The sequence below is a fragment of the Alternaria arbusti genome, assembly GCF_024043155.1.
Source record: "Alternaria arbusti strain BMP 1465 chromosome Unknown scaffold_3, whole genome shotgun sequence".
In the NCBI taxonomy this organism is placed as follows: domain Eukaryota; kingdom Fungi; phylum Ascomycota; class Dothideomycetes; order Pleosporales; family Pleosporaceae; genus Alternaria; species Alternaria arbusti.
Genome location: NW_026249943.1, coordinates 2644650 through 2670735, shown reverse-complemented (window position 1 = coordinate 2670735; position 26086 = coordinate 2644650). Strand labels below are relative to the sequence as shown.

The window sequence follows — 26086 nt, the reverse complement described above, 5'->3', positions numbered from 1 at the left end:
GTTTGAAGAGGGGAAGTTTGGGAAGACATGACGACACAGCGAATGAGAAGCGAAGTCGTGGTGCGTCTTGTGAGGCTTACGATTTGCATGGAATAGGTACAGGGATAACAGTCGTATGCATTGGAAACCACAAGCCGCTACCCATGAACTTGCTCTACTACATATCATAGTGCAGTGCCTACGGCGAGATCTATGATGATTTGCATTCGTCTCTGACTCTGACGCTCCGGCGGATGGAAGCGTATAGCGCATTTCCCCTGGTGGTGTAGCCCGAAGCGGCATTTCGTGGACTTGGAAAGACGTGCAGTCGGACTGCAGTCGCCCTGTTCCTTGCAGTCCATAGAACAGAGTGCTTACCCCTCGCGGGTGTATGGAAGCGCCTTTTGCACAGGCGTTCCTGTCCTTATACAACAGCACGTGAGGACGAGCATGCTGCGCGACGCGTGCTGGCAAGACGTGTCACCACTCAGTCGTCGGCACCAACAGCCATCTCGAGAACCTCGACATTGCCCCTTCCTTTTGTTTGGCCCTCAATCAACTCGTTCAAACCCTTGAAGGCTCCAGGCTCAACGAGACCCACTGCCTCCCACTCGGCGCCTATTGTGTCTTGACTCTCGATCTTCTCCATGAAGGCCAATATCGCATCCTTAACAGTACCGGTAGTTCCCTTCTCTTCAGTGCCCGCTGGCGCCTTGGGCGCAGTCTTTATGGATTGCTTGAGGACGGACGTCGGACAGGTGACGCGAAGTTTCATCTGCATGCGGGCGACAGGTATCGGCTGGTGGGCGATGAGGGCCTTCATGGCGAATAGCGCCTGCGACTTGGCTGACTTGTTCGTAACGATGCCGGTCCACTTGGGCAGTTCCTTCGCTTTGGCTTTGTCCTCACCATCTTCCTTGCTCTCGTCCTTGTCTCCCTGTTGCGTCGCCGCTGCCGAGCTCAGTTGATCCAGCGCCTTCTCGATCATGCCTGTGGTGTAGACGCGCTTCGTCTTGGGGTCCACGAGTTTTCCCGCCACGATATCGATGACTTCATTCTTGGTTCTCTCCAACTCGGCGTTGCGCTCCTTCTCGCCTACTTGTAGCTCGCCGTGGTCTAATATGTCGGTGATGATGTCTTCGAGCGACTTCTTGGGGAAGGCCTTTTCGAGATCGGCTTTGGGTGCGACTTGGCCTTTGGATACGTTGAGGAAGACGTTCTCGATCTGCAGGACGTTGGAGATATCCTTCTCGATCTTGTTGCGCCATTCGAGGACCTTGTTCTTGTAGCATGCGATTTCGAAGCGCTTCTTGCCTGTGGGCCGTTAGTGTACAGAGGCATAGACATGGGCGGGGGCTGCGCACCCTTCTTCATGCGCACCAGCGAGACGTTGGTGAGTCTGATCTGGTTTGACGGCTGGAACACTCCGACAGGCATTTTGGCGGATTATGGGGGTCGATATGGGTATAGTGTTGACTGAAGTGCAGGTATTTGGCGCAAGTTGCAAAAGTTGCATTCCATTTTGGTGGGGTCTGCCGCCGATGACATGCGCAGGTTCACTCACTACGATCCCACGCGCGCTAAACCCAATACAGACCACATGCATGCAGGTCCGGCTCTAGCTTCCCGGTCCGCAGAGAGAGCTCGGAAGCAGCATCTCGCCACGGCTTCCATCTCAAGGTGCCTGGAATGAGGCGACAGGCGTAATGATGTCTATGATCCAAGTCCCCGGCCGTCTGGTGTCCTGCCACAGGCGCCGATCAACGCTATCGTGAAACGCTAAGCCGGGCATGTGATGCTGGCCCCGGAGAGCTTGGACTCCAGCCACTCTGATAAGCTGTCGGGATGCGTCATGCTCCGTTGCCTGGACAAGCCGCGCCTCCTCCACACGAGCTATCCATAGCTCGACTTAACTCCACCCATCCCATCTCTCCTCCATCCTTCCTTCCTCCCCCATCACTCATCGCCTGCTTCTTCATTAAAACGTAGAGGCACGCTTCTTATCTACTTCATTTACCGCTAGAGCTCCGGAAGCTCAGCACCGCCATCATGAAGGTCGCTGCCTCGGCGCTCCTCGTTGGAGCTGCTTCGGCCGCTGTTGGAACCCAGCAGCAACAGGTCCTGAAGTTCCCCGACTCGTTCAGCGAGCTCAAGGAGTCCTCATGGACCAAGCCTCTCCAAAACCTCGAGGAGAGCCTCAAGTCGCTCACCGGCGAGGCTCGCGCCGTCTGGGACGAGGTCGCCATGATGTTCCCCGAGAGCTTTGAGAAGGCCGCCTTCTTCTCTGAGCCCAAGCCGCACACGCGCAAGGCCGACAGCGAGTGGGACCACATCGTCAAGGGCGCCGACATCCAGAGCGTCTGGGTCGAGAACGAGAACGGCGAGAAGGAGCGCGAGATCGACGGCAAGCTCGAGCAGTACAGCTTGAGGGCCAAGAAGGTCGACCCCAGCGTCCTCGGCGTCGACAAGGTCAAGCAGTACTCTGGTTACCTTGATGACGACGAGGAGGACAAGCACCTCTTCTACTGTGAGTACCTGCATGACCACCACAAACACACCTGTGTCTAACGTATCCCAGGGTTCTTCGAGTCGCGCAACGACCCCAAGAACGACCCCGTAGTGCTCTGGCTCAATGGCGGACCTGGCTGCTCCTCGCTGACTGGTCTGTTCATGGAGCTCGGCCCTGCTTCCATCACCAAGGACCAGAAGGTCAAGCACAACCCCTACTCGTGGAACGCCAACGCCTCCGTCATCTTCCTCGACCAGCCCGTCAACGTCGGATACTCATACTCGAGCGGCTCAGTTAGCAACACCGTCGCTGCTGGCAAGGACATCTACGCCCTGCTCACCCTCTTCTTCAAGCAGTTCCCTGAGTACTCTCACCAGAGCTTCCACATCTCCGGAGAGTCGTATGCCGGCCACTACATCCCCGTCTTCGCCTCCGAGATCCTGTCCCACAAGAACCGCAACATCAACCTCCAGTCCGTCCTCATCGGTAACGGTCTGACTGATGGTCTTACTCAGTACGAGTACTACCGCCCCATGGCCTGCGGTGAGGGTGGCTGGCCCGCTGTCCTTGATGAGTCTCAGTGCCAGTCCATGGACAACGCCTACCCCCGTTGCGCCAGCCTCATTGAGAACTGCTACAACTCCGAGTCCGTCTGGTCCTGCGTGCCTGCCTCGATCTACTGTAACAACGCTATGATCGGTCCTTACCAACGCACCGGTCAGAACGTCTACGATGTCCGCAAGCCTTGCGGCAGCAACTCTCTCTGCTACGACGAGCTTGACTGGATACAGGGCTACCTCAACAAGAAGGAGGTCATGAAGGCCGTCGGCGCTGAGGTCTCTAACTACGAGTCTTGCAACTTCGACATCAACCGCAACTTCCTCCTCCAGGGTGACTGGATGAAGCCCTTCCACCGCGTCGTTCCCGGCATCCTCGAGAAGATTCCCGTCCTCATCTACGCTGGTGACGCCGACTACATCTGCAACTGGCTAGGTAACAAGGCTTGGACTGAGGCGCTTGAGTGGCCCGGTGCCAAGGGCTTCAAGAAGGCCGAGATGGAGGACTTCAAGATCGACGGCGACGGCAAGACTGTTGGCCAGGTCAAGTCCAGTGGCAACTTCACCTTCATGAAGCTCCACGCTGGTGGCCACATGGTTCCTTACGACCAGCCTGAGGCGTCGCTTGAGATGCTCAACAGGTGGTTGTCTGGTGACTTCTGGGAGTCGTAGATACTTTCCATGTAGATTAGCTTGGTTGAGATTGTCATGTAGGAAACCGATTCGCAATGATTGGAAGGATTCCCGTTCGTTGCTTGTATCATACGGGCCTTATTTGCTTCGTGTTATCAGGAACCAATACAAATAAATGATCACATCCAACTATCATCCGCCATGCTCATTTCATCAGTGTCTGTTTTATATAAATCCAACTATTTCACGTGCCTATTGCCGCTACCCACGATTATGTTCAACTTCGTCAACTGTGGCTTTTCAATATTGCAAATGACAGTAGCACTGGTGGCATGTTTAGGAGTGAAAGTAGCAAAGATATTGGTACGCGATGAAATTTTCGGTTCACTTGTTCCGCTCTGACGTAATTCCCAGGTACCCTTCACATGCGTCTTTATCGATGTCATGTCCAAACCTTTCACTTGGTAAGGGCAGCAGTATTTGCAGGGGTCTGAGAATCGCCATTACCAAGGCACTCATCACTCACCTTCTCCACGCTTCGAGCAGTCGTAGTTGTCTACGGCCAATTAATACTTCACTCTTCCCCCAATGCGCATAAAAATATACTTCCTTAGTACCATAGCACTCACCTGAATACTTCAACCTACATGGATTCTTCTCAACTCACATTCGCCACCAACCTTACTATCGAAAGACTAAATTTTCAAAGCCTACCACCAACATGACATCAAAACGCAAAGCCACCGACTCGCAGAATGACGGTCTTGCCTCGACACCAAAGCGTCCGAGAGTGGCAGCGACGAAGGAGCCGCGAAGACAACCTCCCAACGTCGCCAGTAATAGGGATGCTAAAACCACGAGTGCTCCTTCTCTCCTACAAACACGGCCCTGGCTCACGCGTGCTCAACCGATATCCGAACAAGATCTCTTCATCCTGCACTGTCGCGACAATCTGGTTCCCGGCGCGACTGGGCCAAAAGACTGGCATGTCCTGGCCGAAGAGTTTAACGCACGATTCGACCACGAGTTGAAGAAGCCACTGGCCTATAACACGTTGAGTAAGCGATGTGGAGCCGCGAGGAAGTTGTTTTTGAAAAACAACCCGGAATATGTCGGGGTCTGCGTTTACCCAGTTCCACAAGTAGAAACTGGGGCAGAGGAAAAATCTCAAGGCTCAGACACGGTCAACTCTGAAGGAGATGACGATGAAAGCGATACAGAGGAGGAGAATGCGCATGCCATGCCAAGCGGCAAGACCGCGGAACCGCAAGGAAGATCTGCCACTCAACATCTGGAAACCGAAGTCGCGACACTGCCAGCCCACAAACTCCCGACGCCTATATCATCGAGCCCGCCGGCCCTTAGGAAACATTCATCAACTTCCAAAATTACCACTCTCCCTCCAGGTTTCTTCAACCCCTCTACCGTGGAAGAAAGTTACGTCCTGCCTAATACCCGCGCGAAATTCCACCTCCAGCAGCGCACAGACGAAAGAGTCACGTTTCGCTTCTCCGGCCCACACGAACAAAGCATAGCCAACGAAGATGCACAATACGTCGACACAAACACGCTGCTTTCCATTTCACCATTTTACGCACGAACAGCAGCAGAAGATCCCAGGAATACCATCATCACCGTCCCAGATTATATCACTACACGAACAGTGAACATCTTCATCCAGCTCATCTCGCCGGAGCGCGCGAATGAGCTGCCCACACACCAACTCTGGTCAGTGAAGAAACCTGTTTCAGGCGTGTACGATCGCTATGGGGCGATACGTGTGGAGAAGATCATCTGGAGTATAGACGCCCTTCTTGATCTTCTGCTCTTCGCGCAGTGGATGGAAGTGTACTGGGTTGTCGATATGTTGGTTGATCGACTGCACTTCCTATTTGCTGAAGAAGCTAGATATGAAGACATCTTTGCAGACATGGGTAAGCCTGTCGATGGTTACGTCAATATTGGTGGTCGGCAGGTGTTCGTTGGAAGTAAACTGCCACCCGTGGACAACACGCTGGCTCGCGTGACAGCCAAAGACTTCGAGAGGGACTTCATGGTACTGTTAGCCGAGATGTCAGCAAGTACGCCAGTATGGAGATTTCTCGCAGACTTGCTCTACTCGTTAGGCGAGGAGGTAAAAAAGGCTGAATGGTTTCCGGCCTTGTCAAAAGACGTGCAGCGAATATTGTCTCACCCAGAAGACAACTATCTTGACGCAACGACTGCGCGAGACGAGTTTTGCAGGCGATATCACCATCATGCAGCAGGCTCGGAAACTTGCTACACCGCCCACCGCGTCCATTCGGCTACCCATAACATCGATGCCCTATACGCTTCGTCATCTCCCAAAGCACTGATCCGTCTCTCCGAAGGACTTGACTCAACAAGCAGTCTGACTAGCATCATGTACTCCAGCACCAGCAATGCCAGTAAGCTGAAGCATGACAACTCGACACAATCGATGCTAGATACAGAGAAGATGGTGTTGGACATGGAAAGTCGTCTGTACGAGGCGAAGATGGCGCTGCAGAGGGCGCGAGAAGCTGGTGAAGACGAGAAGAAGGCTGCCATGAATGAAGCGAATAGGATCGCGCGGTCGATGTGCAGTCACGAGCCGTCCGCGAAGGGGCAGTGAAAGTCTTTTAAATGAATGTATTTCAACTGTTCATTTTCATGCGTTCGGCTATAGATTGTTGTGCTTATTTCCAAAGCTTCTGAAGATGAGCATTTTCGCAGAGAGCGGTAGATACATCAATCTAATCTATAGATATTCCAAATTTGACTACTAAAGCAGTAACAACATGTGCATGTATACAGGAGAGTGCGACATGTACACCAATTGCTGATGAGAGGCTTACAGCTTCTCGACCTCAAGAACGTTGCCTTGCGCGTCGGTGGCGACCCTCTTCTTGACAAGCGACGCGTTCCTCGGGTTCGGCGCGTTGAAGATGTCATCGATTTCCTCGAGCGTGCGGTTCTTGGTCTCCGGAATGAAGAGCCAGACGACGAACGCCTGGACCGGGCACCAGCAGGCGAAGACGATGTACAGCTTCCAGCCAATCTTCTCCAGAGCAATAGGATAGGCGAATTGGTTGATCAACATGGCTGTGGTAAGCGCCAAGTTGGAAAAGGCCATACCCTTGGCGCGCATCTCGAATGAGAGCACCTCAACGGGATAGAGGGCCTGGAGCGGAGTAATACCGAAGGCAAAGACGGCGTTGAAGAGGAAGACCAATGCTACGAAGGCATTACCGGCAGGAATGCTTCCGGTCTTGTTCTGGTAAGAAACAGCGCCGATGGCCCCGGCCCAAATTACTGTCACGGTCGAAAAAGTACCGATCAGCATGGGTCGTCGACCCAGTCTGTCGACGCAGAGAGCTCCCACGACAGCCTAGGCGCCAGCAATCAGTAATCGTACATGTAGCTTTTCTGTGAATAGACTTACGAATGCAAGCTGCATGCAGCTCTTTCCCAAGTTGATGTTCATCTTCTTGATCTCGTCCGTGACGCCTGCAGATTCGAGAACACCAGAGATGAAGTAGTCGACAGCACTGTTTGACACACGATTAGTGACTTCGTTTCTTGTACTAGTCCAGCAGACTTACCCATTGCCTGCCCATTGACCGAAGATCGCGACTATGCAATTGCAAGCGAGGCGGTAGCGCGCAGGACGAGTCTTGAAGAGAGAGCCGTAGTCCCACCAGCGCTTGTCTCCTCCGTCCATGTTGAGGTATTCCTCGTATTCGCGAATCTGCATGGAAACCCAGATGCTGTCCTCGTTGCCGCAACCATGGTACTTGGCGAGAGTCTTCTTGGCCTGGGTGTGTTTACCGCGAGTGTACAACCAGCGAGGGCTCTCTGGAAGAAGAAGAGGTAGTATAACGAGTAAGGCTGGGAAGAGCATCTGAAGCCAGACGGGAATCCTCCAAGATTGATTACCCGCGAGATTGGCAGACCCACGTGTGACACCGGCAGCGAGAAGTGATCCGACGAACCAGAAAGTATTGTAAAGACCAGTGATGATACCACGGTGAGCGGGATGCGCAGTCTCGATGACATGAAGCGGACCAGCGGTTGTCATGATTGGGACTGCGAAGCCGAGGAGGAAACGACCTCCCATGACTAAGGAGGAACGCGGAATCAGCATAAATCTCATCGAGACGTCGTATATGGGCGTTGCTTACATTGCCCGACAGGGTTGGACGCAGGAGCAGTTGACTGGATGATGACACCAGTGCAGCCAAGAACTCCGCCAATCATCATACCAATGCGACGACCCCAAGTGTCGCAGGCGGGGCCGATAAAGGGAAGGGCAACAACACCACCGATCTGGTACATAGACGTAACGATACCAGCCCAGGCTCCAGTACTCTCGACGTTGTAGTACTCCTTGAAGGTGTTGTTGGTGAGGAGCGAGTTGAACATGGATCCGTCGAACCCGTTGCATGTCGAGCAAAAGAATCCCACAAATGCACAGACGTAAAGCAGCATAGCAGAGCTGGAGAAACGTTGAACAGGCTCCTTCAGCTTGGCTTCTGCTATGGCTTCAGAGCCAGAGATGATGGCGATGTCAGCCACAGCACCTTTGTGGTCCTGGTAGGTGTAAGTACAGTCAACGGCTCGTAGTTTTAACATGATACTTACGCCATTCTCTGAGGTCGTCGTAGCATAAGACTCTTTGATGTCCGACATTGCTTTGGTGGAGACACTCCAGATGAGCTGTGTGGAATACGTCTGGGAAACGGGTGGACTATTAAACAAAATCGGATATGCACAAGGGAAGGACCTCAAAGACCAGACTGCCGGGCTATGGCCCGCAATGTCCGGCTAATGCTGCATCCCAGCGGCGTGCTGTCGGACTCGCAGTTCTGGAAATATGTTCCCGAGCTAAATGGACACGGAAGGCTCTGGCCCGCATCCTAATCGGGAAGCGGCTCCAGCATCTCGAACAAGCCTCAACCGTCCCGTTCAAGCGCATACGCCACATACTTGGGAGAAGTGTAGTATCGAGAGGCACAACTATCGGAATCGTGGACCGTGGGCAATCGTGCTGGCTGCTGCACGACAGCTGCCACTAGGCCAAGACGATCCCAGTACGCCGACAAGGTCCCTGATAGCGAAACAATAGAACGCGGGGAATCTCCTGGTGTTCACAAACCCGGGACATATCCTTGTCATATCAAGGTATCCCATTTCGCCGGTCTCGACAGGGCTGCTCCAACTCGCAATAGTATTGGGGACAGATCGCCTATCCCCACGTATGCTTTTGGTCTAGAAAATAGAAGGGCAATCCTTCAAAATCAGCAGACAATGGCCAACACTAGTTGGAATGTAGATCGCCCGTGCCAACGGCGGCGCTGGGCGAGCTCAGCACAAAGCTATCAGCAGGATCATGCTGGACGAGGCATTGAAGACTGACGCAGGAGGTGACCCCAGGTGATAGAAAGGCTTGTCTTGATAGTAGCGGTTTTATCCGCGAATGAGCTCCGATGTCGAGGATTGGCGCGAGCGCAAGCGCATGGCACAGCACATGGCCTAGGGCGGTTGCTGACGCTTGTTTCTGCATGACAGTCGGCTGGAAGCGCCTCGTTGCATGCCGGGGTCTCAAGCAAAATTCGATTAGATGAGAGCTAGGTGTATGCACATTGGCGCGTTATGGACGAGTGATGGGGTGAGGATGTCGTGGTGCAACGGAGGAGCCCCCATCACTCGGTTGCCCAGCCGTAAGCGACGGCGCTACTGTGGCGTTCCCGAGGTTACGACCAACGCGGACAGGCGCTACGGAGAGCCTGTCTCCGTGCCAGCTTCGGTCAGGTCAACAACACCTTAAACCAACGGTTTCACGAAAGCTCTACTACGTTAAGAGGCATACGCTCTGTGTGTGGAGAGGCTAATATTATGAACTCCGGGACTACTTTGGTTAGCATGCCAGCAAAAGAAGAAGATTACGTTACGAAGGCTTGGCTATTCTAGCTTGAGTTGCAGTCCGCCTTGAGCTGACACTCAACTGCTGGGTTAGGTTGCGGCGTGTGGCGTGCGGCGTGCGGCGTGCGGTGGGTGAGTACTGATCCAACCTAGGTACAAAAAGGGGAGGTCTAATTATCAGATTGTGGTGATCGGTAATGCGGGCCGTTTCTCTCCTCGTCGATTGCTAATACTAATCACAGCGCTTGACGTTTGTCTTTAGATCCTTACGAAATCTTTGGACTTTGCTCCGAAGACATCTTGTTCAGGTCACCGGGCGGATTTCTGAGTCAAGCCCAAAAACACTGCGTCAAAATGGACATGTTTAGCGCGCTTATAAACGAGACGATGCATTAGATCCGGCACCACCGAGGACTGGGATCAAGCGTTATGGGGCTATCTGGATACAACAAAGCGATTAAGACTAACAGTTGATGTATACGTCTTTGAATTGCATCGAACTACATCGACTATTCCAAGATCATGTCTCAACCCGTGGACAGGTCGAATCGTCTTAAGCCGCCTCGTCCTATATCTAATCTCAAACCACCAGGCTTAGACAGCTATCGTCGTTGTGGCGACTCCCCGGCCCAGAAAGTCCCGCCAAACTCAGGTGAATACTCATGGTCCTTTGCTCTGAATTGCAGCAATCAGTTCCGCATTGCAGCCGCCCATCTTGATAAGTTCAGGAGCTATTTTCGCTCTATGGGCGATATCAACCCAAAATCCGCGGGCTGGATCCTCGTAGCGAGTGGTTTCGAAGAGCAAGTTCATGCTCTCGACACTTAAATCCATCTCGACGTTCTTTTCCGCAAGACTACGCCACAGTGTCAATATCAGCCCGCACACGTCGTCGTCTTGAAGCTGTGCAGCCAAGCAGTACAGGTCCATGAGTGAGCCGTTTCCGTGATGGAGATCTACCGGCGCTTTCGTCAAACATCCGGCTGAGCTGCATTGTACGTACCACTGAACGACCTCTAGGGATGAGCAATCAACCTGTACTGTCGTCTCGCTGTCGGCAGCCATTAATTGCTGAAGCACCACGGAGCTGCTACCAAGGTATTCGAGGTCGCCGATAACAACTTCAGATGGTGAGTCATGTGCGTCATGTACCTCTAGTACAACCCTTTCGACGTGTGCTGACATTAGGTCGTCTATATAGTTATGTACGTCTGCTCGATTTCGAATGGCATCTGGAGGCATCCATCCGGCGATGCGTTCATTGGAGACGGAACCTTCGCGCTTGTCCACACGCATCTGCGGTCTGTCAGCATGAGAGACCTCAGTAGGACCACGAACCTTTTGGTTGCTGGTGTAGGCTTGCACGCAAGGAGCTTGGGCGTGTAGGGCGGCAACCTTCGAGCGCCGAATGGCTTGTGTCTTTGGTTTCTTTGCGTACATTATTTTGAGGGGATAACCTGGATGTTTGGCTAACCAAGCAGGTCGGTGTTGTCGCGCGCGCTTCTCCATCGCCGCTGGACCGACAGACATATCGTACTTTTTGTTGTATGCTTCGGCGACCCCCGGCCACGGCAGTGGGCCGTATGTTTCAGACGACTCGCCATAGGCATCTGGCTTGTTGTTGTCGCGTTTTATGATGATGAACCCGACCTGCTCGTCTGCATGGCGTTGCTTCCCCTCTCTTTCCATGGTAAGCATAGCGCGCTGAGTGACCCGGTGAGCATTCTTCAGTGTAACTAATGTTGTTTCGTCCGCGTGATCCTGTTCCGACTCTTTTTGACCCGGCTGATACTCATCTACGCTGTCATCTGTCTCGCCTGTGACAATTGAGTCGGACGGATGATGAACTGTTCCAGGACCTGCAGTGGCCTTCAACATCTCCAGAGCACGCAACAAAGCGCTTTCGGAAGTAGCAACAGCATCAAGAACCATAGTTGAGTAAAGCTGGGGTGATCTCAAGATAGAAGAGATCTACAACGCTAAATGTACCTGCCTGGTGTAGACATTCACTAGACGGTATGTATTCACACGCGTGAGTTTCGGGTGCTGCATTGTCGACGTACCTAGCTACTACTCAGCGGGACGGGATACTAGTTACAACCTCGATACACATAGCGCGTCCCATCTAGATGATTCTAGTTAGGGCATGCTCTTGCGATGTTCGCAAGGTGTTGAGCTTGCATCTTCCAAAAGAATAATTTCATATGCTGTAGGTGCACAATGCTTGCCGTCATAGTTTTGGGGATGAGAGAAAGCCAAGGCCGGTTTAATGGTCTTGGAAAGGGCAAAAAGTGATACTGGTCCTGGTTGTAGTTGTGCGCACGATGGTAAATAGAGTGTAATACATGAAATAACTACGAAATCGCAAAAAGTCCACTAGATGACTTCGAACGAGCGTCTTTAGAGCCTTAGCCCGTGGAAAACCGCTTTCCTATCCCCTTCTTCTTACTAGACCCACCAAATTTCGCCCTCATAGCCACCCAACTGCATGGCTCTTTCTTCAGACGAGTCAAAAACATTGCTACGTCAGCTTTGATGGAATTGAAGCTTTGCATCATCTCGTTCGCGCTTTTCGAAATACCATTGAGATGTGTACGAGCTCGCTCCCCAGCAAGCCCAGGGTCCTCGCACATCGTCCGATGCACCTGCTCGTAGACATACAAGTCCTGGCTGGCTCCTTCCATGAGCGGATCTAGCTCAAGGGGCAAACTTGAAGTGCTGGAGTGGGCTGGATCGGAAAGCGACCGGAAAAGAATTTGGTAGATGTTCAATATCCTGAATGCGCGAGAGAAGAACCGATCTAAAGGTGCTGCCTCACTAACGATGGCGTTATACAGCGTCTCTGTTTTCTGTACCAGAGCAGCCTTGTCGTTAAGGGAGGCGGAAGCAGATAAAACCTCAGACTCTAAGTCATGAATGAGCGTAGTAAACGTTTCGCTAAATTGCTCGCTTTCATTCTCGACTTCAGACGTATGAGACAGAATCTTTGCAAATTTAGCTTCGTTGGCTGCTATGATCGCTGCGTCGTGTGCGCGAAGGTTGGTGAAAGTTTCAGCTGCCCGTTCGTTCTCGGCCTGTAGTTGCACATTGGTGCACTGAAGTTGTTCTAGCTCTTTTTGCAAACGGTCAGCTCTGGCGATAATTTCGTCGGAGGCAGCTTGGTCCGTGACAGCGAGAGCAAGCTCGCGCTCGTAACGTTGTGCACGCCGTTGCGAATCTTCAGCAAGCTCACGGTAGTACTCGATCTGCCGGTGCGCCTGTTGGAGATCGACTCTGAGCGCCTTGAACTCTGCTGGTTGGTCGTCAATCTCTGCTTCCTTTTCCTTGATTTTCGCCCGCAATACATTGTTATGAGTTTGCAGGTCTTGCTCACGATCTTGAATCTCCCGAATGTACTCTCGCGCTGCTTTGAGTTCGCTTAACTCCTTGAAGTGATCGCGCAAGACGTCCGGGATGGCGTCCTCTATCTGATAGCCTTTCGTTTTGACATTGGCTACAATATCGGACAACTGCTTCCTCATATCCCCGAGAGTAGCCATGAATGCGGTGGCGATGTTGCGTTGCTTCTCGACGGTTGTTGGGATTTTGAACTTGAGCCCGTGGAATATACCGTCAGGAGTCTAGGAACGAGATTGATTTCAAACATGGTGTTGACATGGTTTCCTGACAGCGTGCATGCTAGGTGTGATGACGTCGATGGCTACGGTAAACCGCATCGTGCCCTTACAATGAAATCATCTGAGCAGTCGAGAATTCGTGACCGAAAAGGGTACTCTAGGTGAGTACCGCAGGCAGAGTTGGTTAGAAGATGCCTGCATATCTTTAAACTGTAATGCACAAGCGGCCGCAAGCTTTGCGCACTATGTGTATCGAGCAAGGAGGTATAACAGCATCCCTCTTAACCAGACAGGTAGAGTAGTTGCAATGAATCTAGTATGCCCAATTTTAACCCGCTCTGTCAGACGAGTAGCCGTTTAGTTGAACTTATCGAGCTCGTTCCTACTTAGATCGCACCTTGCTTTATTAGTGGTAGAGACGAGGAGGCTATACTTTACTAGATCTTTTGGTAGGTAGGTCTGCTAGTACGATTGCCTGTTGCTGCTGCTGATGACGGGCTTGGAAGAACGCCGCCAGGTTCGCGACACGTTCCATGCAAAGACTTGTACTTTGGGTCCCGCAAAACAAGAGATGACGTCGAGCAGCTCCGATATTTGGAACACTTGATGTCCCCGGTGAGCACACTGTCAAAATTGTGTTGTTCCTGATGGTGTCGGTATGGTGCGCCGCGCTGGTTGAAGGACGCATACCGTCAAGAGCTTCTGCATTACGCGAAGAGGACGCGTCGGAATCGGAACGCGTCGTATGCATCGGAACAGGGGTGCGCAAGAACGAACGAGATTTGGATCCAAAGCAGCCGTGTGGCAAGCTAAGTCTTTAACATCGGTTTTCAGGCGGCGTCATTGTTAGTTGCGCTGTGAGCGTGTAGCCTATAAATTTCAGCGACATTGTTTTGCTGACGACAATGGTGACTTTGCGTGCGACGTCACATGCAACACCCCTGAACGCCGGCTTTGTCTGCCTACCCCACTACAGTAATCGGGCACTAGGTAAGCTAGTTCGGCTAATAAGCCACCCTACTAAATTTATTTAAATTTAGAAATAAGGCTGCGCAGCTACCTATAAAAGTAATTAGTATAAGATTTTTTAGTGTATTAATCTATAGATATATACAAAACTTTCTATCTAATTAAATTTTGCTAGTATCTTAATTTACTAGCTGCGTATTATTATTTTAGGTAGTGCTAGAGAGAGCGCTAGTGCAGGCGCAATACTATTTCTACGCCTAATAATATAATAATATAGTGCTTTTTTTTTAACAGCGCTTTATAAGGTTATTTATAAGGCTATACTTAACCTATTCTAAACTTTTTTTAGTATTATAATAGCTTGTTATTAGAATTTAAGCTTCTTTACGCAGGTGGCTTTCTTAGCTCTTACTTTCTTTACTATCTTAGCGTCTTTACGCTTATACTATTACTACGCCTTTACTTTCTTAGCTATAGATTTTTTATATACTACTACTACTACTTTAATCTCTCTATTATAACTTTTCTAGAGTTATAGCTACTTAGCTTTATTTTATTTTATAGCTTTACGCTTTTAGATAGCTTATAGACTCTAGAGACTCTAGAATTAAGCGCTACTTTAATTCTAAGTATTCTAGTAAAGCCTAAGAGTCTTACTCTACTTTATACGCTCTTTTTTAGCTAAAAGCGTAGTTATAAGAGCCTTATTTTTAGCGTAAAGTAGCTTATTTTAGGTCTATAGTCTATAAAGTATAACTCTAAGATATTTAGCTTTAAAACTTATTCTTTCTACTATAGTAATAGCCTAAATTTTTTAGAGCTTATTCTAGCTATTACTATTACTATTATCTTTAATTTTTAGACTTCTATCTTATTATAAAGTAGTAGAGTTAAAGCGCTTTAGTATAACCTCTATATCTATTAGCTATACTCTAGTAGCTTTAAAGCTCTATACAATAAGATTCTACTTTATTATAGTGCTTTAGGTAGCCTAAAAGATAATAAAGAAGTTCTATTTTATTACTCTTATTAGCTTTAGTAATTACTAGAGATAGTAATTAAGTTCTAAAGAGTAGTGCCTTGCTAAAGGCGTAAAAATAATAATATTAAGCAGCTAGAGACTATAGGTTACGTATAGAGAAAACACTAATAGTAGAATTTAGTAGGCGTTATAATACTCTATAAATTCGCGCGTTACGTAGCTACTATAGCTATTAAGAATAAGAAAATAGTAATCTTAAGCTGCTCTCTTACTTATTTTATAGTTAAATATATTCTAAAGCTAGAATAATCTAATCTTATTACTACTCTAGCCTAAGGCTAAATTTAAGAAGAAAATCTAGTGTTTCTAGGCCTCTATAGCGTCTACCTAGCCTAATTAAATTTTAGAAACGCTCTAGTATATTAGAGCTAGCAATAGTGCCTTCTTAGAAGCGTATATATAAGCTAATAGTATAATCTATTCTCTATTACTATTCTAGATAGTTATTTAGGCTTCTTTTAATACCTAAAGTACCTTAGTAAAGACTCTTTTTAATAGTTTTATAACGCTAATAAAGAAGCTCTTCTTATCTATATTATAGGTATTTTCTAGCTAAATCTTATAGTATTTTATTCTTAAATATAGTATCTTAAAGTATAGCTTATACTTAAATAAAGAGTCTGCTAGGTATTATTATTAGTTAATTTAGGCGCTCTATTTAAGTATAATTATATTCTTATAATAGTAAAAGAACTACGTAATCTAGCTCTAAGAAACTGCGCATTTTCTAATTAAACTAGTAAAATTTTATACTATCTTCTGCGTTAGTAGCAACTCTCTTCTTATATATCTTTTAATATATATAATAAGTTTCTGCTCTTATTATAAGCTAAAAAAGCGTTAAGTAAGCGTAGCGTTTATATTTAGGCGTGTTTTTATCTAATACTACTACAATAACATTATTTAGTTATAACCCTACTATTTCGCAACTTTATAATAGCTAAAAGATGCGCTATCTTTACGTAATTTAATATCTTTAATTACTTTCTAAATTAGGTCTATATTTATAGAGTTGTAGCGCGTGCAAGGTTAGAATAGTTAGGGTGTTTTAATGTTCAGGGTGGCTTATCGGCTGAACTAGCTCACCTAGTGCCCGATCACTGTACTATCCGGGCACCTTTCCAAGGCTTTAAACCTCAATCCTTTTGAACCCGACTCGGATGGCGACTACTCGGCGCGACGCATTCTAGGACAAGAACGACAGTACTGTATTGTGAAGCAAAGGAGACGGCTTGTGGCGTCCGATTAAGGCTGCGCCCTCTGGACAAGCTGGCGGGTCGCGCGACATGCACTAATTAAATGGTTATGCGCAGTTGCGATACGCCGCTGCGCGCGGCGGGACTGCGCGCTCAAACGTATGGAATGATGACCAGGCATCACTCCAGAGTCTCCTCGCGCGTGTGGTGTCTTTTTGTCTTCTCTGTCTGCATTCTGCGCGTGTAGGATCGCTACTCACATCACAAACTGCTTTCAACCTGCGTCGGAAATGGAACCTCACCACTCCCCAAGCAATGATGCGGACTCCATAGGCGCCAGCTGTGGAGGTATGTTTACGTTGTCCAGTATGGGATGCTCTTGCTAACACTCGAAACCAGGTACCCCAATTCTGTCCTAGTAAGCCCGGCTTTGATCATGTCTGGCAGTGTTAGCTGTGTCTATCCGATTGTCAGTCGCGCCGGATGTTTCACTCCTTCTTCAAGCCAGCAGCAAGCCGCAAGACCCAACGAAAAAATCCACTGTTCCCGGAAACGTAGCTTCTTGACTCAGACTATTCTCATCATCGCCAATCCATTACGCCGCCATTCCCGACGCGTAGACTAGCCCCGATCGATTCATCGAACACATGCTAACTTGTGTTGATATAGACTCCAAGGGTCAAGCGGTGGAGGTACTAACTCGCGGCAAATTGCACAAGCAAGGCTCTGAGTTAGGGTAATGTCTGGGATGCGAGAGGTCGCGTTCGCCCAACGGAGCCCAGTTGTCGAATACCATGTAGGATTGAGCCCGTAGGCATGTACAAGATCTTGAAGGCGGCCGAGGCGATAAAGATGGAAGAAGAAGCTGGTACGAACACAAGCTTATAAGGAGATCTTATTCTGATTGACCGCTAAGGTGCAAACGCTGTTGTCTGACAGATTCGAGGACATGTTGCCCTAGGTAATCTCTGACTAACGGGGGTTCCGCTATCTGTATGCCTAGCATTCCACGGAAGCGCAGACTACAGCGTTTGCTATAAGAACAAAAGAAGAGAAGTGGTTGCAGAAGAGAAAAGGAACTGTGGCCAGAGCGAGGCAGTAGATATTGGTTCTGCTGCCAAGGCACTAGGCCTCCACGGACCACATCACGTGGCTCGTAGATGATGTAATCGTAGGTGAAGGTGAAGGTGAAGATGAAGACGATGATGGAAATGCACCTAGAAAGGTAGCTCGGATGTGACTTGAATGCTGTCAGTTGTCGCTAGCAGGTCATTTTGTGTAGAGGCCCTGCCTGTATGTTGTTTCCTATAGCGATCGCAGTGAGCCATATCCCAAGGGCAAGTCTCAAACTAGACGCGGTCTGTAGTCGACCAATCAGCAGGCTTCGAGGAAGGACATCGCTCAGTCACCGCCGTTCGACTCTCCACGTGCTCGAAGAGCAAACGGAGGCCACCAAGCTCGCCCAAATTTCTACCTTCTATACAATCCTGCCAGGTCTTTTCTCCGCGACTCGCCCTTACTCACAACACAACATGGACGAACTCGCGCGCGACTCCAAGCGCAAATACGTCGCTGATGAGTCGCCTGTATTCCATTTCACTGCCTCTGAGCCCGTCCCCAAGAAGCCAAAATACTCTCAGCAACTGTCCCGCCTCGCCGAGGCGCGATTTTGGCGTCTTCCGGTAGAGCTGAAGGACATGATTACCGCCAACGTAAGTTCACTGCGCTTCTTTCAAACAACACGAGCTAACGTTATCCAGCTCACCAAATGTGACCTAATGGAGCGCTTCGTGTGCGCATCCGTTCTCAAACAGCGTGATGGTATCCCCGCTGGTACACATGATATGGCGGACTACTTCCTCAGTGCTCTCTACCACGAGATGGAATTCTGCCTTGACCCCGAGAGTCTACCCCAGTTGAAATACCTCATCGAAGGCTCTACCGTACACAACTTCAGCCTCATCAAAAGCGTACTCTTCGACACCTTCGCGACTACATCGAAGGTTGGGCTTGAGCCAATACTCCACAAGTTTCCACGAACCGATGCTAATTTACGCATCGTATCGTTCACAATGGAGTCCACTATCGGCTTGGAGGCCCTGCCAGCTCTCAAGCAATTCTTCAGTTCCAGTTCTCCCTCGCTAGAAGTCATCGTTGTTCCAACATGGTACGACGGCGACATCACCAACATCTCGACGATGCACGATAACGCAGCAGCAACCGCAAACCTAACGAGCCCCTGGACTCTACTGAAGCCCAAGACCGCGAAACAGCTGGAGCACATCAACTACCACAACAAGATCGCTACCCCCGACGGTTTAGCACTCGATGACAAGTACCACGAGGCACATATACTCCAGCAAACAGGCCCGTTCAACATGCATGTCGCTCTGAAGAGGAAGCGGATTGCGCCTATCAACGCTCCAGGCCATCACTCGGAAAGGCTAGATGTGCTGAGTCACTGGAATGCCCCTGTCGGTCTCTGGCGCTCCCTAGTCGCGGAAACCAACGGATACAAAGTACGTGGCTTTAGTATCTTTGCTGAACCTCCTATTGCGCCTCGTCCCGCACTGCCGCTTGGACCCATTGTTACCGGTATGGGTTGGTCGAGGACTATTGCCTTACAGGAGCTACGTTTAAGCTACATCGACTGCACCACATACGGCAAAGGATTGCTCTCTTCGGAGCCAGATGATGTACCCGCGACGTTCTCATTCAGTTCCCTTAAGCTTCTTAAGATCAACGGATGTATGGGCAACGCCGAGTTCTTGCACGGTCTACGCAAGCAATCCGCCGACGTGGAGACCTTCCTCTTCTCTGTTCACGACCAGCACATCACTACCGACGAGGAAGAAGCCATTGTACAGCTTGTTCGCTCTTCCAGCAACTTGCGTAGTCTGTCACTCGGGTATACAACTCCACCAGTCGTCAAGGTCTCAAGTCCGTATGCAGGCCTACCTGGCATCCTCAACGACTATTTGGACGATCCCAACGATGACTTTGCCGACGACAAGTCTGCGCCAAACGCCCGTCAGGACGAAGTGGAGGCAGTGAGCAACGTACAACCTCCTCAAGGCCAGTCTTCCGTCTGGGTCACAGAGTATGGTCGGTTTCCGCTGGCTCGCCTTTTCGGTCCCGTCAACTATACCATTCGTAGCTTGGCGCTGACGCAAAGCCTCCGCTCTGAGATGAGCCACGACGATCTGTCATACATCGGAATAGTTTGCCCTTACCTCACGGACCTCGCCATCGCATGCCCTCTCATCGAGATTGCCGTGATAGATAACAACCTCGACGCCCACATGAAGGCACAACTGAAGGGCCTCGCGAATGTTCTTCGAGCCTACCCCCACCTCAAGTACCTCCAACTCGTCGCCAGGGGTGATGAACGATATTTGTATTACGATGTCTCGCCGCTCGAGAGCATCACGCGCCAAGTCATCAAGCACCTCTCCGAATGTGGTCTGAGCATTGACTTCTTCACCGTTGCTTTGAGGAGTCTGGAACACAAGGATGACATGGGCGCGGAAACTTGCCACCTTCGCGTCCGGAGCAACCCCGAGTTGCATGAGACGATAAGTGACAAGGCGCTGAAGCGCGACATGGAGACGTTCGGCGATGTCATCTCGTGTTCTTTCGAACACTTTGTGCCGACCAAAACGGGTTCCGTATACGATTACTTCGAGAGATGAGGGTGGAGCGTGGGGTACCTCAACTGTTTTCATAGCCATAACTGTACGTAGATGCCATAGCGAAGAGGCATTCAATGATAAAACTCTTCTCATTCTCGACGTCTTTACGGTATCCTGTGCCATTCAGTACCTTCGCGGCTATCACTCTGTAAATACCATGGGCACTGAATACCTCCCGGCCTCCATATTAGCGAGCTATCTTCAAGGTGTAACACGTTTGTATCCCCCTCGACATGCCGTGTATTTGGATGTTTTAGTATGTATGTATACACTATCGCTACTGATTGAGCCATCTGAAAGCGTACCAGAGCACTGCCGTCAATCAAGAATACCTCTGCATGTCTACAACTACCGTCCCAAAGCACGTTAGAGCAATATGTCTAGTCAAGATCTTCCTTCCAGATCAAGTCTTTCACATGACCGTGGAGTTATACAAGCACACTCCGGTCTCAGAACACGACCTTGATGAGGTACCGTGATGTGCTTTGATACCTCAGCCAGATGCGCGTGCACTCGGGAAACACAGCGAATATCTCCAGCCTCATAGATCCCCGTAGAGAAAGACGTCTGCTAACCTCAAGTAGCTGCCAGGGTAAGGCGAGTAAACAACAGCAGGCCAGCTAAGACATGGGATCCGACAAGGTAATTGACTTTCATCTCAACTCATATAGTATATAAAGTGGCAAAATGGTATCATACGCCATCCGATCCACTCCATAATGAGACAATCGAAACCCCACCTGGGAAAAAGCAAACTCCACACGCAGTAGTCTAGTATACATTTGTGACAGCGCAGAGGGTATCAACCGGTGTTATGATCTCCTGGCGCGCCATCTGCTCCAAAGCCATTGTTTCCAAAGGTGCCATCGCCAAAGTAAAGCATATCGTGGGGTAGGTACTCCAAGTCCCAAGGCATCATGTCGGCGCCTAGTAGTGACATGTCGACGTCCTGGGTGTCGATGACCATGTCGCCGAATGTGTTGTCTGAAGGTGTATTGAAATTTCCGAATGTAGGTGAGAACTCCGTTTGAGGTGTAGGTTGTAGCTGGTTGTGTTGGGCAGACGAGCGGGTGTATGAAGTCGGATTTTGTAATGGCGTTCTTATCGCTGTCGGTGAGCCGCCCGAGAACGGTGAATGTAGGTTCAGAAGCAGGTCAGCATCTGATACTAGAACTGGGTCTGGTGTGGGCATATGGTTGAAGGTTGGGTTTGAGGGCGGCGGAGGCATGGATGACGAGCTGAATTGCGAGAAACCCGATGGTGATGCTATAGATTGGCGTGGCTCGAATTTGATAGGAGGATCGGATATCAACGACGCGATAGAAGGCTGAGTGCTTGCAGGGAGTGTTTTAGAAGGTGGTGGCCTCGTGCTCCGGTTTTCGCCATTTTCGGAAGTGTACATGACAGCGACGTTGGTTGATGGCGAGTTCATGGTACCAGTAAGCGACCATCCGATTGCTATGAGCTATTAGTGAGGTTTCGAGAACATGGGCGTCGATCACATACCTTGACTGGGGTGTACCATGGGCGAGCCAGGCATGTTCGGCGTTCTCGCGCCCTTCCGAATGGCCGCTGCCATCTTTGCGACGTCCGCGTCAGAGTTTTGTGCAGTCAGATAAGTTCCCCAACTCAGTTTTCTCCTCCAACCAGGGCTAGTGAAAGATGGCTCGGGTCGAGGGGCTTCTAATGCACTTTCCATCTCCTCGGCGGTGTACAGCAAGGGGTCGCCAACACCCTTTGCCTTCTGGTCTAGCACAGTCATGATGTACTTGACACCCGCCCAGTAGGTCTCCAAGGCTTTGAGGGCACGATAGCAGCGTTGATAATTTTGGTTAGCCGCAGAAGCAAGCAATGTGTGCTTAGCGGCGGTCTGCTTCTGTTCCAAATCTCTGGTAGAGCTGTTGTTTGGATTCAGCCGGTCAAGAGATTGGTGGTTAGTAGCTTTTTGCCAATTCTCCCCGTTACGACCTGGGCTTGCAGGGCGAGACTGGGGCTGCGACGATGCCGAATGCAGTGCCGTCTCTTTGAGGAAAGCACATGCGGCAATGTATATTGGTTGACTGAAGAACAGTCAGTATGAGAGTTTTGCATTGGAAACCTGACCTTCTCGTACCTAGTAAAAGGATTGCCGATGCCAGTCTTCACATCGATAAGCTCGGTAAAGGCCAAGATGTCGGCAACAGTCTTTGCGGAAGACATGGAAAGTTCTCTGCTATTGGTGGACAAGGATTGCGGAGTTCCCTCGAACGTCCTGAGCAGCGTTGGCTGATGCAGAAGAACGATCAAGGTATGGAACCAGCAATGGAGGAGGAGAAAGTTAGTGCCCTGGTGAAGCTTGACGTATTGCTGGAAGTTGACCGCATTAAAGTGCAGCTTGGGCGACAGGTTCTGGTAGATGCCTGTCAGCCTATCTTCCCAAGCTCCGAGTTGCTTCTGCAAGTCAGCAGTAATGTCAGCGGCGCTTCGTATCCGGTTGAGGAGATCGGTAACACGGCCGTATAGATGGATGATGCGGATCAGCGCAGGAAAGGGCAATGGCCAACCGGAAGAGTCCACTTCATCCAGGGAGGGAAACGAGATCTCAATGTCGCGATCGCGAAGGGTCACCGGCCGTCCTGTTCCAGAAGATATGACGCGGTCAAGGAAGAAGATGGACCAGAAAGTATCCAGCCTCTCTCGCTCGGCAGCTCTCTGCTCTTGCTCCTCTGCGCTAGCCCCCTGATTGTCTAAAACTGTGGATTGCTCCGAATGCCGTCCACCATCCGGGTCGCTCTTGACAGAATTTGGGGTTGGGCCTTTTCGTCCCTCATACTTCAGGCCTCCCACAGACTGCATCCCCAGATCCTGCGCCATTCGTATGGCGATCCCCAGATACATCCAAAGTCCACTGTCGCGACTTGCACCGAATTCATCGTATGCAAGAAGCAGCGCCGCCTGTACCACTGCAACACTGGGACACGGAAAAGCGTCGGGAATAGCTGACTTAGCTCGCTGAGCAAAGGCTTGACCATGCTCAGAAGGCGGGATTGTGGAGGGTTCTGCATCACCTTCCTTCTGCACGTCACTCTTGCCTGTCAGCATAGGATGTGTCGAAAATCGGGCCGCTAACGCACAGACGGCATCTACGAGGATTGCGTCTACCTGCTTCTCCTCCAAGTCACGCATGAAGCGCTCTCGTTGTAGGAATGGGAAGGAGCAGCCGAGATGCACAAAGAACAGCTTGCAGAGGTGGGTAATGAGTGGACTTGGAGACATTGACGAGGCGTCGTATACGGGTATCTCGGCGGGTGTACGGGCTTCTGGCACTGGTGGTGAGCCTACTGATGGTTGCGCGGGTGAGGATTCGATTGCGTGTTCTGGACTTGTTAGCTACACGATACGGAGTTACAGCAGAGCAGCAAGAGCCGGATGCGCCGGCCTTTGCACGAGCACAGCCTCATGGGCTGAGAGCTTGGCTTCTGAGACACAGGTGCTCTCCGGTAACAGCATCATGAGCTGCATATCCATGGTGCGCGGGATGAACGTACGATCTGATGTAGTCTGAGCACTACCATGCTGCTTTCCTCGCACTTTGACCACCATCTGTCGCAAACCGGGCAAAATGGCTGTAGGGCCAAAGTACCTGAAGTATGGCATTCTGTTCCGCGTGCTCAGGCTTAAGCCTCCGCTGCTTCCTGTCGACTCGACCTTGGGCGAGGCATGGACGCTTGATTCGGAGGTTTGCGACGTCGTATGGGGAAGGTGCGGCCGTGTGAGCAGCGGGTCGATGGGAGGCTCTTGTTTTCGGGAAGGCGCGCTATTCGAGATGGAGCTTTCTCTTCTTGCAGCCTTTTTGCCATCTTTTTGGTGTTCGCTCGTGCCATTATCGTCTCCGTAGCCGGCGCATTCGTGCTTGTTCTGGACACAGGTTCCACACACAGGTCGCTCACCTACTCTACCGTCAGCACATGATAGACAGACTTGCCAAACTCCGTACCAGAACACCGCGTCTTCTTCTTCCTGCATGTCAGGCACGCGGAATTGATGCGCCGCCTCTTCGCATAGGGACCATCATGGTTCGTCACAAAACGGATAGGCTTGGGCTGGGGCGCGGCAGCATTCGCAGAGGCCGTCTGAGGGGCTCCTTGATTCATTAAAAGCAGAGTGTGGTCTCAGCGGCAAACGGAAATGACCGCATCAAAGGCCGTGTTGGATGCTGCAGGGAAGGTAGATTTGAGTGGGGTAGCAATAGCTGCCAGATGCGCGTCAACGGTCGATCACGAGCCAGACCAGACAGTGGAGAAGCTGCGAGGAGACGAGAAGCTGTGGAGAAGCCAGCGCATATTCAGCAAGGCTGGCACAGGGCGATCGGCAAACGCTACGACGTGACTCTGCTACCCGACGGGCGTGTGTTGACGGCGAGTGGTGGTCTGGGTTGCGGAGCGGAGAACCCCAGATTAGTCGTCGACGCTACCCGGGCCATGCATGTCCGAGCGCGTCTGGCGTGCTGGGAAAAAGTCGCCGCGGCGGTCCCACCTGGGCTGGGAGCAGCGTGCACGCCATCTGCACCCTCGCCCAGCACCGCCATGGAGTCAATTCGCCCAGCCCTCGCCAGCATCCGGCTGTCGGCGCCCAAGAGAGCCTACAGACCCCTCTACCAATATCTGCACACATCAGCCGCGCGGGGCGCCACGCCGCTGCCTCATCCATCGGGTAGGAGACACGACGTAGCCAAGATGGCTCAGCAATTAACGTCTGACAGTACCCGGACCACCGCCTGCGACGCCCGAGCCACAGCCATCAGATGCATCTGAACGGGTCGCAAGAAAGAGGCGGCAGGCCGACATGATGAAGCAGGCGCGCGAGATGCGCGACGTCTACGCCCCTACCAACAAGCCCAAGAACATGCTGGCCAAGCGCTTCTGGAAAGACGTCTCGATCAAGGAGGACGAGGGCGGCCTGCAGGTCTTTCTCGACCACCGACCTGTGCGAATGCCCAACAAGCAGATCCTCACGGTGCCCGCATCGAAGCCGCAGCTGGCGACTGCCATTGCCCTCGAATGGGATCTCCTCATGAGCGCGCAGCAGGCGCTCAAGAACGACTACATCCCCATGACCTCGCTCGCCGCGCGTGCAATTGATATCGAGGCGGCGGACAAGGAGGGGAGGGAAAACATCAGGAACGACATCCTCAGCTATTTCATGCGCGTGCTGGACACAGACACGCTGCTCTGCTGGGCGCCCGCAAAGGTCATGAACGAGACGCTCCAGAACGGCAAGACACTGCGCGAGCTTCAAGAGGAAGTCGCTACAGGCATCATCGCCTACCTCCAGACACACGTGTGGCCTGGTGTAGAGATCAAGCCCACGCTCGACCCTGAGACCATCATCCCCACCGAGCAGCCAGAGATGACAAAGCAAGTGATCCGGGGTTGGTGTGCAGGTCTCCCAGCCTACGAACTCGCTGGACTGGAACGCGCGGTGCTGGCGTCCAAGAGCCTGCTAGTCAGCGTGCGGTTGATCCACGAATGGGGCGAAGCATTTGCGCAATCGCGAAAGGTGACTGATGCGCCGCGCTTCGGCATCAAGGAAGCCACCGAGGCGTCGAGTCTGGAGGTTACGTGGCAGACGAAGCAGTGGGGTGAGGTAGAGGACACGCACGATGTCCAGAAGGAAGACCTACGGAGGCAGCTTGGTAGTGCCATCATCCTCGTGGGCGGCGACTCAGCTTAAGCATGTGAAGACGCTATGTAGACAATGTACAATATGAACATTTCCAATGCACGTGTCAGGACGTAGTGCTGTATCTAGGCAGAGCCAAAGCTTAGCCTCACCAAGCTGGAGTTCGCCCAATGCACGCATTCACTAGGCGAGTCCGCCATGACATATGCCCGAGCAGGATGTTGGGATAATCGCTCGGTAGCCCAGCCTAGCGGAGCAATAGTCGTGATTCGCTGAAGCAGCGGCCTGGATGGTGCGCCCCTGACG

General features: G+C 51.0%; 9 protein-coding genes across 9 annotated transcripts; 4 read left to right on the top strand and 5 right to left on the bottom strand.

Annotated features, from left to right (window-relative positions):
• Positions 1 to 466: 466 nt before the first annotated feature.
• Positions 467 to 1416, bottom strand: J4E86_003579 (uncharacterized protein; the record flags this gene model as incomplete). Its single annotated transcript, XM_051444132.1, has 2 exons — positions 467 to 1293; positions 1344 to 1416. The coding sequence occupies 2 exons, from the start codon at positions 1414 to 1416 to the stop codon at positions 467 to 469; spliced, it is 900 nt and encodes a 299-aa protein (XP_051305627.1).
• A 612-nt stretch (positions 1417 to 2028) lies between these two features.
• J4E86_003578 (uncharacterized protein) lies at positions 2029 to 3717 on the top strand (the record flags this gene model as incomplete). The annotated part of the gene is made up of 2 exons (XM_051444131.1): positions 2029 to 2506; positions 2558 to 3717. 2 exons carry the CDS (start codon positions 2029 to 2031, stop codon positions 3715 to 3717), a joined length of 1638 nt encoding a protein of 545 aa, XP_051305626.1.
• Positions 3718 to 4399: 682 nt separating this feature from the next.
• Positions 4400 to 6313, top strand: J4E86_003577 (uncharacterized protein; the record flags this gene model as incomplete). Its single annotated transcript, XM_051444130.1, has 2 exons — positions 4400 to 5759; positions 5943 to 6313. 2 exons carry the CDS (start codon positions 4400 to 4402, stop codon positions 6311 to 6313), a joined length of 1731 nt encoding a protein of 576 aa, XP_051305625.1.
• A 219-nt stretch (positions 6314 to 6532) lies between these two features.
• On the bottom strand, positions 6533 to 8370 carry J4E86_003576 (uncharacterized protein; the record flags this gene model as incomplete). Its single annotated transcript, XM_051444129.1, has 5 exons — positions 6533 to 6955; positions 7124 to 7229; positions 7284 to 7800; positions 7863 to 8271; positions 8323 to 8370. 5 exons carry the CDS (start codon positions 8368 to 8370, stop codon positions 6533 to 6535), a joined length of 1503 nt encoding a protein of 500 aa, XP_051305624.1.
• Positions 8371 to 10263: 1893 nt separating this feature from the next.
• On the bottom strand, positions 10264 to 11535 carry J4E86_003575 (uncharacterized protein; the record flags this gene model as incomplete). Its single annotated transcript, XM_051444128.1, is given in 2 exon segments — positions 10264 to 10591; positions 10607 to 11535. The coding sequence occupies 2 exon segments, from the start codon at positions 11533 to 11535 to the stop codon at positions 10264 to 10266; spliced, it is 1257 nt and encodes a 418-aa protein (XP_051305623.1).
• A 476-nt stretch (positions 11536 to 12011) lies between these two features.
• Positions 12012 to 13142, bottom strand: J4E86_003574 (uncharacterized protein; the record flags this gene model as incomplete). The annotated part of the gene is made up of 1 exon (XM_051444127.1): positions 12012 to 13142. The coding sequence occupies one exon, from the start codon at positions 13140 to 13142 to the stop codon at positions 12012 to 12014; it is 1131 nt and encodes a 376-aa protein (XP_051305622.1).
• A 4817-nt stretch (positions 13143 to 17959) lies between these two features.
• On the top strand, positions 17960 to 20119 carry J4E86_003573 (uncharacterized protein; the record flags this gene model as incomplete). Its single annotated transcript, XM_051444126.1, has 2 exons — positions 17960 to 18139; positions 18188 to 20119. 2 exons carry the CDS (start codon positions 17960 to 17962, stop codon positions 20117 to 20119), a joined length of 2112 nt encoding a protein of 703 aa, XP_051305621.1.
• An 802-nt stretch (positions 20120 to 20921) lies between these two features.
• J4E86_003572 (uncharacterized protein) lies at positions 20922 to 23626 on the bottom strand (the record flags this gene model as incomplete). Its single annotated transcript, XM_051444125.1, has 4 exons — positions 20922 to 21577; positions 21626 to 22179; positions 22233 to 23480; positions 23508 to 23626. The coding sequence occupies 4 exons, from the start codon at positions 23624 to 23626 to the stop codon at positions 20922 to 20924; spliced, it is 2577 nt and encodes an 858-aa protein (XP_051305620.1).
• A 1058-nt stretch (positions 23627 to 24684) lies between these two features.
• On the top strand, positions 24685 to 25831 carry J4E86_003571 (uncharacterized protein; the record flags this gene model as incomplete). The annotated part of the gene is made up of 2 exons (XM_051444124.1): positions 24685 to 24811; positions 24861 to 25831. The coding sequence occupies 2 exons, from the start codon at positions 24685 to 24687 to the stop codon at positions 25829 to 25831; spliced, it is 1098 nt and encodes a 365-aa protein (XP_051305619.1).
• Positions 25832 to 26086: the final 255 nt, after the last annotated feature.